This window comes from Oreochromis aureus, linkage group 7 (genome assembly GCF_013358895.1).
Source record: "Oreochromis aureus strain Israel breed Guangdong linkage group 7, ZZ_aureus, whole genome shotgun sequence".
Taxonomy (NCBI): Eukaryota; Metazoa; Chordata; class Actinopteri; order Cichliformes; family Cichlidae; genus Oreochromis; species Oreochromis aureus.
The window spans coordinates 37,277,951-37,289,711 of record NC_052948.1 but is presented as its reverse complement, the minus strand read 5'-3'; the positions used below and the strand labels follow the sequence as shown (position 1 = coordinate 37,289,711).

General features: G+C 37.3%; 1 protein-coding gene across 2 annotated transcripts in view; it reads right to left on the bottom strand.

Moving 5' to 3' along the window:
• Positions 1-914: 914 nt before the first annotated feature.
• The window catches only part of LOC116333440 (phospholipid-transporting ATPase ID-like), a 66,845-nt gene continuing 55,998 nt past the window's right edge, over positions 915-11,761 (bottom strand). Inside the window, exons 15-28 of one of the 2 annotated variants that reach the window (XM_039615375.1) lie at positions 11,549-11,714; positions 10,820-11,008; positions 10,613-10,728; positions 10,339-10,503; positions 9,448-9,559; positions 9,072-9,177; positions 7,472-7,622; positions 7,002-7,185; positions 6,653-6,876; positions 6,378-6,461; positions 6,020-6,265; positions 3,413-3,551; positions 3,144-3,274; positions 915-2,964 (exon numbers count right to left, since the gene is read on the bottom strand). In XM_039615375.1, coding sequence (XP_039471309.1) covers positions 2,707-2,964; positions 3,144-3,274; positions 3,413-3,551; positions 6,020-6,265; positions 6,378-6,461; positions 6,653-6,876; positions 7,002-7,185; positions 7,472-7,622; positions 9,072-9,177; positions 9,448-9,559; positions 10,339-10,503; positions 10,613-10,728; positions 10,820-11,008; positions 11,549-11,714 — 2,271 coding nt within the window. In that variant the 3' untranslated portion in view covers positions 915-2,706. The remainder of the gene's footprint in view (positions 2,965-3,143; positions 3,275-3,412; positions 3,552-6,019; positions 6,266-6,377; positions 6,462-6,652; positions 6,877-7,001; positions 7,186-7,471; positions 7,623-9,071; positions 9,178-9,447; positions 9,560-10,338; positions 10,504-10,612; positions 10,729-10,819; positions 11,009-11,548; positions 11,715-11,761) is intronic. The other variant, XM_039615374.1, reaches the window with a different exon arrangement.

Below are 11,761 nucleotides of genomic sequence, written 5' to 3'. Positions count from 1 at the left end.
TTGATCCGCAACACAAGGATGTGAAGTATCAGGAAGAAGGCTGAGCTTTGTGATCTAACACTTCCTAATAAAGAGGATGAAACCACACGTGAAACAGGAGCAGACGGATGATTCACAACAGGTAGATGTTCTGTCCTGTTTGAAGCCTACTGCAGTAACACAGGAGACATTATTTGTTACTGAAGGAACCCTGGCAGAAAGGAATAGTTGAATCAGCTTTCCCCAAATCTCCTAAATTTGAAGTATTCATTGTGTCGTCCCTTAAAGGGTCAAAACACACGGGATGAAAATAAGCTTATCAAAATAACACCTGACATTTATTTAAAAGACTTTTTCTTTGATTCACCTTTTTTTGACACAGAACTAATTGTTCTTTGCGCAGTGTGTGACTGAGATACACTTAGATTCTTTCAGCATTACAGGACAGACAGAAAAAAATAAGGTTAACAAGAGGTTGAGAAACTAGTGTGACATAAAACTGCTGTCAGATTCATGTAGCCGTTGAGAGGAACTTCGGCCTACTGACAGATACAGTCAGGAACTGTAACAACCTCTTGAACATTTTCAGCAGATAAAATGCTTTGGCCTTGATTGATAAAGGCAATAAGAAATCACCAAGGTGAGAAAGTAAATTTTGAAGGGCTCTACTGGCAAAGAGGAAGCTCACACATACACTATACCAGCCCCACCAATGCTTCTGTGTTTTTCATAAACAAATGCATTACAGCTCAGGTGACTAATGATGATCAACTGGAACTAAAAAGTGCAATTTGTCACTCAGAGTATGAGCAAAGTCTTAACATTATGAAGAAAATGAGTAAAGCCATCCTGACGCATGGTCCAATGGATTGATTGATTGATTGATTGATTGATTGTTAATTTATTTCAAACATGTAAACAATATACGGGTACATTTAGAAAACAAAATAAGAGAGAGAAAAAAAATACTATACAAAAGTCAATACATTTCAATATTGCTACCATTCTGATTCATTTACATGTTGAAAGGGAGTGGGATAAGGTAAACACTTATTTAATCCCACCCCTTTGCCATAAATTATCAGTTAATATTTAGTCAGCTTCCTTACTGATATAATCTGTAATAAAAATAGTGAACAGAATTCTGATATACTATAATATCACATCATGATTTTTTTTAAGTAGAGACATTCACTTAATTTCGATATTTTCCCTTTCTTTATAGTTCGAGAAGATCATATTTTTATAACTCTTTTTGAACTGTTTAATGTTTGGACATTGCTTTAATTCCATATTCAGACTGTTCCACAGTTTCACTCCATGAACAGAAACACCAAAGCTTTTTCTTGTAGTACGTACCTTCCCTGTTTTGAAGTTACAAAAACCCCTTAATTTATAACTTCCTTCTTTTAAAAAAACATACTCTGAATATTACCTGGTAGTTCTTTATTTTTTGCTTTGAATAGAATTTGTGGATTAACAACTGTAAATGACTATAGGCCTAATCAAAATCTGCTTGAAGCCTGGATTACAAATGATAGATATATTCTTTTTTAGACACCTTTTCCAGCATTCAATACCTTACCAAATTTAAATTATAAAATTTAAAAATAAAAATAAAAAACACGTTTTTTTCATTATCCCAGTTTCTGTCTTCAGATTTTATAACTGACAAAATACATATTAATGCCATAAAGGACTTAACTGACTTGTTGTTTTTGGAAGTGTTTCTTTCCACCTTTGGTTCCTGTTTTTAAAGATAGGGTTATGAAAAGGTAAAAAAAAAAAAAAGAACAGTTACAGAGATAAGATTAATGACTGGCTGTACACTGTGAACACTGTGAATGTTGTAGTACCAGGTTAAGTTAAGTCACGCGTTCATGAATGACTGAATGTTAAATTATTAACACAGAATAACAGCACACACAAAAATCCTCATACAAATAACCACAGTGTGTCAACTATACATGTAAAAATGAAGGGGGGAAGGGGGGCATGAAAACAGATTTCAACTGGAAACAAAATCAAAAGTTTGTCATTCTTGCTCTTTACATTTCACCATATAGGAAATAAAACAACCAATAAAGGCAAAAGAAATCTGTGTGCAGCACACAATCTCATTGCAGTTGCGTGTTTTGTAAGTATAGGTTTTTGTATTTTTTCTCAGAATGAGTCTGAGTGTTACACAACTGTATGAAACCATGTTGTCTAAGGTGATCAGCCACTCACCATACACACACACTATCAACAAGAGGCAGTTTGATGCATAGAACAGGATAATATCCTTTTTATTTTTTATGAAACCTGTTCAACTTTAAAACTTAAGTTTTGTTTTAAATCTACTTTTATAGTATATTAGAAGTGAACTGTGTTCTCATTTAAATGTTTGTTATATACAATGCATTAAAAGTCAAAATAAATAAATAAATTTTTATTTCTAAGCTATGTTGTTGGAAAATCTACTTCAGAACCAAGCAAATTTTATTTTTTTATTTTTTTCATTTTTATAACGACTCAGCATTTTACATAAAAACAACAAATCAACATTCACACATTGTAAGACACCATTAGATTTTATGCTGACACAGTGTTTCACATACAGACTTTATCTGGAAACCACAATATATTTTAAATTTACCCTGTTTTGTTTGTCTTCAGTGCCAGGTTGGCTCCAAAATTATGAAGTTATGTCTGTAGTCTTTCAGTACCTGTGTACTGTGTACCAGGCTAGGGACTCTGTGGCTCCTCAGGCTCCTCAGCAATAGTGCGGTAGTGCTGTGGCTGATTTTGAAATATGGAAGAGTCTGTCTGGGTGAACAGAGGGGCTCTCTTGGTGGAGCGTTTTATCAGGAATTTTCTAGATGTTACCAGATCACCGTAGCCCTGGGAGTGAGAGAAGGCGTAGCCTGACCGAGTACTACGCCTTCTCAGTGGGAGACGAGGTGCAGGTGCAGGCAACTCCTCTGTACGCATCTTATACCTCACCTAGAAAAAAAGAAACATGGGCTTGTTTTTGTTTTTTTAATGCAAACTCTTTTTTTTTTTACTATGGATACATTTATTCAAACTCAGTTAAATTACATGCTACTTTATAGTGCACAGGGTGCATAGAAGACAAGAAAGTCTTAGATGCTTTATGTGTTCAGTTTATTTTTTTTTCTTACCTTGTCATTAATGGTAGGGCGAAGCTGTATAAAAATGAAGCGGAAAGCAACAACAGGCAGGATACAGAGGAGGAATGTCAGGAATATGGTGAGCCACACTATAGGCTGGTTCAAAGTATTTCTTGCTGCGCCTAAAATCCAAAAAGGACACAATCACATGAGTCATATACTCAGGTCTCCTTTAACGTACAAAAATTTTAGAATAGAAAAAAACTTCAGAAAGTTAACATTAAAGTAGCCTCCTTACTAAATGCATTAAATGTACTTACCAATTAAGGGGAAAGAAGACGGGAAGACATAAAACATGCCATTGCTGTACATGGTGACTGAGATGGCAAAGTAGCCTATCGTGCTTAACAACACAAAAAAATGGTTCACTGCTGTCCAGTAATAGGTGTCAACACACAGCTGAAAAGTAGAACATTATTGTTATTATTATTATTATCATTATTATTATTATTATTATTATTGTTATTATTACTACTACTATTATTGTTATTATTATAATCACCATTGTTAGTGTCCTGGTGCACAATTAAAATTACTGACTGAGATAGAATGGAAGTCTATCTGTTACAACAGACTAATATACTGCCACTTTGTTAGGTACACCATTTCAACCGAGTATTTTAAAAACTGCTGATCTACTGGGATTTTTCTACACAAGCATCTCTATGGTTTACAAAGAATGGTCCAAAACAGAAAATATCTAGTGATCAGCAGTTTGCTGGACAAAAATTCCTTGATGTCAGAGGTCAGAGGAGAATGGCAGCACTGCTTTGAGCTGATAGGAATGCAACAGTAACTCAAACAACCAGTTGTTACAACTAAGGTATGCAGAAGAACATCACTAAACACACAACACATCAAACTATGGGCTACAGCAGCAGAAGACCACACTGGGTAATACTCCTGTCAGCTAATAACAGAAAACCATGAGTATAGTTTGCAAGGGATCACCCAAATCAGACAACAGAACATTGAAAATCACTGGCTGCTCTGATGAGTCTCAGGTTCTGAATTAACATTTGGATGCTACAATCAGAATTTAGTGTAAACATGAAAACATGGATCCATCTTCCATTATATCAACACAGGTCAAATAGTGTGGGGAATATTTTATTGGCACACTGTTAGTACTAGGGCTGGGTATTGTCACTGACTTCTAGAATCGATTGGATTCCGATTCACAAGGTCAGGACCTTGTGAATTGGAATCAATCCACGATTTCGATTTGGTTCGATTCGAATTGGGGAAATTTTGCCTCAGACAGTCAGAAATATTATAATTCTGATCTTTTATCAGTACTGACACTTGTGAGACTTCATCAGACGTGAGGGCATCACAGCGGATGCCTTTGTGTCAAAGTAACTGAGGCTAAAACACAGAAAAACATGAAGGAAATTTTTCCTGCCCTGACTTTTTAGTAGCAGATAACTTTAAAAATATTCTCCAGTAGAACAAAAACGAAAGAAAACCATGACTCAACATATGAACATTACCTGATGCTGCTGAAATGAAGCTGAGCAAAGTTGCAGAGGTTTTATTAGAGACACAACTAAGCGTTTGCAATTTGGCATAGTTTTAAAAAGTTTACATTTCTTCGGTATTAAAAAGCAGAACCGAGGCTTTCTTGTCGGAAGTCATTAACAAAGAAAAAAAAACAGTGGCCAACAGGGTAGACTGGTGGGTAATAAGCAAGCGAATAATGCAAAAAATTAGAGATTTTTAGATGGGAAACTGTTCTTAAAGTACACAGAGAGGGAGAGAGAGCCCTACAAAGTGTGATTTTATTGTGGTGGAAGCAAAACAGCAAAAGTAGGAGGGAATTCATGACGATGTTTATGTGAAGCGAAATGTGAAACTTAGTTTTGATCTTGTTTTGCTGCTGGTTCAGTTAATTTTGGTTGGAGAGTGATGAAACCTGCAGCTTCAGAATCTAGCGCAAAAAAAGACGTAAACACAAAGCGCGGACCCGACGCATCAGAATCTGTGAGCTGTCGGCCTTCAGCTCCAACTGCATGTCTGTGTGCCGTCGGGCAAGAAAGCCACATCTCACTGATTCTGATGCGTCGGGTCCGCGCTTTGCGTTTACGTCTTTTTGCTGAATCCGTTTACCTGCTTTCATTTACTGCGTTAGCTGTTTGGTGGTTGTTGAAATAGTTTTGTGAGGTTTAACCTGAGATTCTGGCATTTCTGGCAAAATACATTTATATTTCAATATCGATTCAGGATTTTAATGAATCAATATCGCTTTATTAAAGCTAAAATCAACTTTAATTGGAAAATCAGTTATTGAAACCCACCCCTAGTTAGTACCAGCTCAGGATTGTTTAGTACTGATGCTGACCATGTCCATCTCTGTATTACCACAGTACTCCCATCTTCTGATGGCTTCTTCAAGCAGGATAGAGCACCACGTCAAAACTCAAATCATCTCAATTTGGTTCTTTGAACATGACAATGACTTCACTATACTCAAATGGCCTCTACAATCACCAGATCTCAATTCAATATGGCCCTTTTTGGAATGTGGTGCAATGAGAGAATTGCATTATGGATGTGCAGCTGACAAATATGCAAATGTGTTATGCTGTCATGTCAATATGGACCTACATCTCTGAGGAATGTTTCCAGCACCTTGTTGAATCTTTGCCATAATGATTAAATGCAGTTCTGCAGTGAAAACGGGGTCCAAACTAATTGTAACAATGTGCACATAGTGAAGTGTCCAGCAAGGGTGCATGGATTTATGATATAGAAATCTATAAAATCAAGCTGTCAAATGTGATGTTTTCTCAAAGCACTGCAGTTTATTGACAAAAAAAGAAAGAAAAAAAGGGGATAAATAGTTCTGTGCTTCTCTATGTTCTCACCTGTGTGTGCACCACAGCAAGCAAACAGGTCTGTAGCAGGAAAGCAAAAGATGGATGGCTCACAATGTCTTTTCCATCATTTCTGACTGCGTCATTCATGGAAGCCCATGGGATAAAGAAGATGATTAAGGAGCAATAGCAGCCATGAATCAGATACCTCACAAAAGCTTTCTTATTGAAGTATTGGTTCTTCTGGCCTGGAGCGTAGAGCTCCGGATGCTGTAAACTCCAACGGTCATTTACATCCTGCACAAAACAAGGTTTCGAGAAAGAGATGAGAAAGCTCAGTGGACACAGAGACCTGAGTATGGTTTATGTAAGTCAACCAAAAACTGATAGTTAATTGTAATCTACATACCTGGTCAAAGAGACACATGCCAAGGACTGGAAGAGCTGTGTAAACCATGTTGTAGAAGGTGATGAACCACTCATCATACACAGTCTATGAACAACCATGATGAACATATAAGAACAACATTAAGAAAATGTGAACGTGACTTTACTTGTTTCCTTTGTCCTGGGTCATTTGAAATTCTTTTGCATTTCTCTCATTGAAATCAAGAAACACTTTATGTCCCACTAAAAAAGCTACTTAAATTACATTATAGTATAGTTACAATACATATATCTCACCTTTGCAGAAAAACCACAAAAGAAGGCGTACCAGAATTGGACAAGCGTAAAAGTGAAGTTCTTGTAAAAGAAATATCCAAGGAACTTGTACATGCGTATGTAGGACCAGCGGCCATGCACCAGCAGGAGGCGCTGAAGGTAACGGAACTGGGCAAAGGAAAAGTCGCTGGACAGCACTGCCTGCATGCCTTCCTGCCCACTGATACCCACACCAATATGAGCAGCTGACAAGCAGAAAAGGAAGCAAATAAAATACATAACAAAATACACAATATCAACTACATATTTCCCAGCTGATTGGTTGTAATGAAAATACAGCTTTGTGTATTAGTAATTTCACACAGGTTACCCTTTATCATGCTGACATCATTGGCCCCATCCCCAATGGCAAGAGTGACAGCCTGCTTGTATTTCTTGACCAGTTGAACCACTTGGGCCTTCTGCAAAGGAGTGACCCTGCAGCAAATCACTGTCTGACACATGCATGCTGTCCTCAGCAGCTCCAACCTCAAGTTCTTCTCCAGTGCAAAGGCCTGATGATGAAGGGAAGAAGGGATTGGAGTTAGGTCATCTGTCAAGACTCTGTAGTGCAACCTTAAAACCTCAAGAGAATTCTATTCATTTCTATATTCATTTCTAAGTTTAAGAAACATAAGAGAATCAGACTTTAAAAAAACAATATGTACTTTCTGATTACACAGTTTGCAACCTCTACTGTTGAAGCTACATAAATAAAATAAACAAAACAAAACAGGTCAACCTGCAGAGGTTTCTCAGTGGTTGCTGAAAACAATAATGTGCCTAAAAAAGCCTTCTTACCAAACTGTGCCCATTTATAATTAGTCCATAATCTCCGTCCACCTTCTCATCCTGCACAGTCTCTGTCTTTTTAAGCCAAAACAGGCCTACTCGAGATTTAATCACAGATGGCTCCTCTGCTGCTTCAGGACACATTTTTCTTCGTGCATTCCTGAAAATATGACAGAGAAAATGACTTGATAAAAAAGCTCACAATTCATTTGTTAACTATCCATCCATTCGCTTCCGCTTATCCTTTTCAGGGTTGCGGGGGGCGCTGGAGCCTATCCCAGCTGTCATAGTGTACCCCATAGGCGGGGTACGCCTCTCGCCCTATGACAGCTGACAAATACTATCCATTCTCTTATTTACAGTTTTTAGCAAACCTTTTGAGACTTACTCTATTTTCACATATTGTATATTCATTTGTATAACTATTATTTTGTTTTTTTTTCCTCTATTCAAGTATCCACCATTAATTTCCTGCCACAGTCTAAGTGGACAAGATCTCCCTCTCAGTGGTCAATAAAGGGAACACTGAGGCTATGCCAACTGAGAGCAGTTAGTTCTCCAACATGTTCTGCATCTGCTCCAGGGCATCCTAGATTCAGACATCCTAAGATGTCTAACCCTAACCCTAAGATGTCTGAATCAGGTCAACTGGCTCGTTTTGATGCGGCCGAGAAGTGGCTCCACTCTCTATCCCTCCCAAATCACTAACCTCCTCATGCTATCTCTAAGGTAATGAGTAAAAAATAACTGTCTATAAAAATAAATGTCTAGCTAATACAGCGGTAGTCAAATGCCACTTAGGAAGACATTAGCTTGTGAGGTTACAGGTTACAATTAATAATACAAATGCTTTGGAACATTAAAATGTCAGAATAATGATTTTTCAGTGATTCTTGAGATAAGGGTCAAAACATGTCTGTCAGATAAAACCCAATTTGGGGGTTAAAAATATGCATACAAGTGTTAACCCAACTGACTAAAAGACAAACCAAGGCAATGTTTATACAACAAAAGTATGATTCTGCATTTTTTAACACATATGTGTGTAACAATTATATGTAAATATGTTTTTGAAAAATCAAAAAATACTTTTTTGAAAATTAAAACCTGTTTTGTCCCTAATCTCAGGAATCACTGTTTTATAGATTTTTTCTTGTGGTAGAATTAGTTTATGGCTATGATAAACTGGGTAGTTTATTATTAGTTTTTCATTTACAGTAGGTTTTTCATTCAGTTGTGGTAGAATTAGCTTATGATAGCAAGTTATGAAATCCGGCAGCAACAGTTGTCAATTTGTCTAATAAAATCTGTGGTCACTAGTAGGAAATATAAAGTCTGATTTTATTTTAATAAAAACAAGGATCTGTTGTTTTAGAACGGCAACAACTACCTATTTGCTTTACAGCTGTAGAAAAGTAACTAAAGGGCAGGGTTTTGTATACAGGAAAAGGAACGCATTAAGGCTTGAATTTGTGATGAATGAGTTATTGGTCATGTTTTTCTAGTAAGTTTATTGAAGTTCATAGTGACAAATTATCTCACTAATTCATATGCTGAAACAGCCTCCGATTGGCAGAATACAATCATCATCTGGTTCTAACTGACTCACTGTAGCTCCTCTTTGACTCCTTCAGCAGTGTTGGCTGAGACAACAAAGACGTCCTTCATCTCCTCTCTTAGCATGTTACAGGAATAGCCAATGTTTTCTGCTGTCTCTGTTGAAGAAAAAAAAAACAAGAATAATTCTCAATCACCAAGGTGCTATAAATCTTTAAAGTCAATCTTACAGCAAACAGAAGCTGAAACGACTCAGAGCATTTGTCGATATGTATATTAGATCTGTGACTTGAAACCAAACTGTTGATGCTCTGAGATTGTGCGTAGATTATTGAGGGCAGAAACATAAGAATGTATTACACATCATAATGCAGTCTTTATCAACTTTGAAATGCATAGTTTAAAAAGACAGAAAAAGTGGCGCTGACCTTGCTTATCTCCAGTTAACACCCAGATTTTGATGTCAGCTTTAGTCAGTTGCTCAATGGTCTGTGGCACACCGTCTTGCAACTTGTCCTCCACAGCTGTCGCTCCCAACAGCTAAAGCCAGACATGCAGCTATGATTTAAACTGATGCTGGATAAAGCAAAGCAATGAAGCCATCCTATACCTTTACCACAAATGTTGCTGGTTTCACTGTAACATTAACATACAATATGAACCAGGGGTGTCAAATATAAGGCCTGGGTGCCAGAACTGGCCTGGCATAGACTCTAACCTGACCTGCTGGACAGCTTTGTAAAATGTGAAGGATGGAATAAATTTTGGACTTTCACTTGTATTTTCATAGGTTTTTGAGGCTTTTTCTACTGATAAAGACCTCCCCCATGGCCATATACATACTACACCAAGTAAATGAATTAATAGGTAAACAATTAAATGTCAGAACAATTCCTCTGAATTAACAAAACCTTTCTATTTTATAATTACAGGACAGTCTGGTCAAATGAACTTTTCTGTAACTTTACATATTTACTTCTTACAATTTAAGCCCAAAGAGTCATGCTGATGAATTTCTTTAGTTTAATACAGAAGCATTTCTCATCATAATAGAAAATCTGAGACGTACTGTTGAAATTGCACTTCCTTTTCTTATTGGAAGATATCTTGGGGATTAAATGTGTAGTAAAACACTGACAGGGGACAATCTGAATTTCACTGGTCCAGCCCATTTAACATGAAATTGGGCTAAATTGTGGGCCATAATGTAAAGTGAGTTTGATATCCATGGTATAAAGTATAACTACCAATAGGTAATCAAGCAGCAAATTGCTATGTCAGTCTATCTAGCAATTGAAGTTTTCAGCACGTGTACTAACCATCATATCTTTCTCTATCTCTTCATAAAGTTCATCAAGTTTTTCTTCACGTCCCTCCATGGCAACACTGGCCTCATGGTGGCGCTGTTTCCAATCTATCATGTAGTTCTCATTTAAGTCTTTGTAGGCCAGAACCAATGTACGGAGGCCATCACCTGCATACTCCTGTTTTTGTTTGATAATTGAAAGAGGTCAGATGTTAAATTACATTAATTATAATAAAATTTCATTGACTTTAGCTTCAAGCTGCTTTTATATGCTTTGGATCACTCACATTGAGGTGGTCAGTGGTTACTTCCATCAGTTTGTTACAGGAGGGGTGCAGTCTTTCAAAAATCACTGTGTCCGCACCTTTGCAGTACAGAGTCAACTTCCCCTCTGGGCTACGCACTGGAAGTCACAGGGAAAGTTACAAAGTTTGAAGTAATGTATGGTCACTGAAAACAGCGACACAAAAAAACCTATATCTACTTCCTCTCACCTATCACTGACATCCTCTTCCTCATATTATTAAAGTCCAGAATGGCCAGAAGTTCATAGATGACTTGTTTGCCCATCTCTACGACTGTGATGGTCTCTGGTGTGCGTGATCGGAATACAAATCCAAAGTTTCTTGCAGCATTCACCAGAGCGCCTTCATCAGGAGACTGAGCCTGATAACTGAGCTCCCCTACCAGGTTAAACAGAGATGAAAATTTTTGACAACTGGTATATATTTTTTAAAATTTGGAATTTTGCATGGTGGAGCACATTATTACATTCCTCTGTGTCTATGGGTGGGATTTGAGTACTGGCTCAAATCCCACTAGACACAAATTTATGTTCTCTGTAATTCAGTTCCTTTCAAATTTTTAGTCTGCTTGCCTATAGGGAATTCCCTTTCCTATCTGTTTATTTTATTGCACTGAATTCAGAGTTTGGGATATTTTAGACTTTACAGTTTAAAAGGTTTTTCATAACAATGCTATAGAAATATTCTGGAAGACTGAAGAAGTCACTTGGATGAGTGACAAAACGTTTCTCCCACAAAACGCTACGTCCAGATGAACAGATTCAACTTTTGGAGATATTCTGGAAGTTGCGCCTGTGTAAGGCTTTCTAAGTGGTTACAAATAATGAGAATTATTCAGGACTATTTATCATGAGGAGCTGCAATGCAAATCTCCTGAAATGTAAATGACATGAAGATGTCTTTAAGGGGACCCCTCACCCTCTTTCTTTTCCTCAGGCATGACAGTGTGACACAGGGATAGCAAGCGGAAGAACTCCTGAGTCTCAGGGTTTCCACCTCTCACCATCTCCACCAGACTGTGGTCATGAAAATTGAACTTTGGATCTGCCAGATTGTTCCAGGAGAAGTCCACTCTCTCTGTCCTCTGCAAGAAAATCCAAAACAACAAAGTTGGATCAATACTTCCTTTAA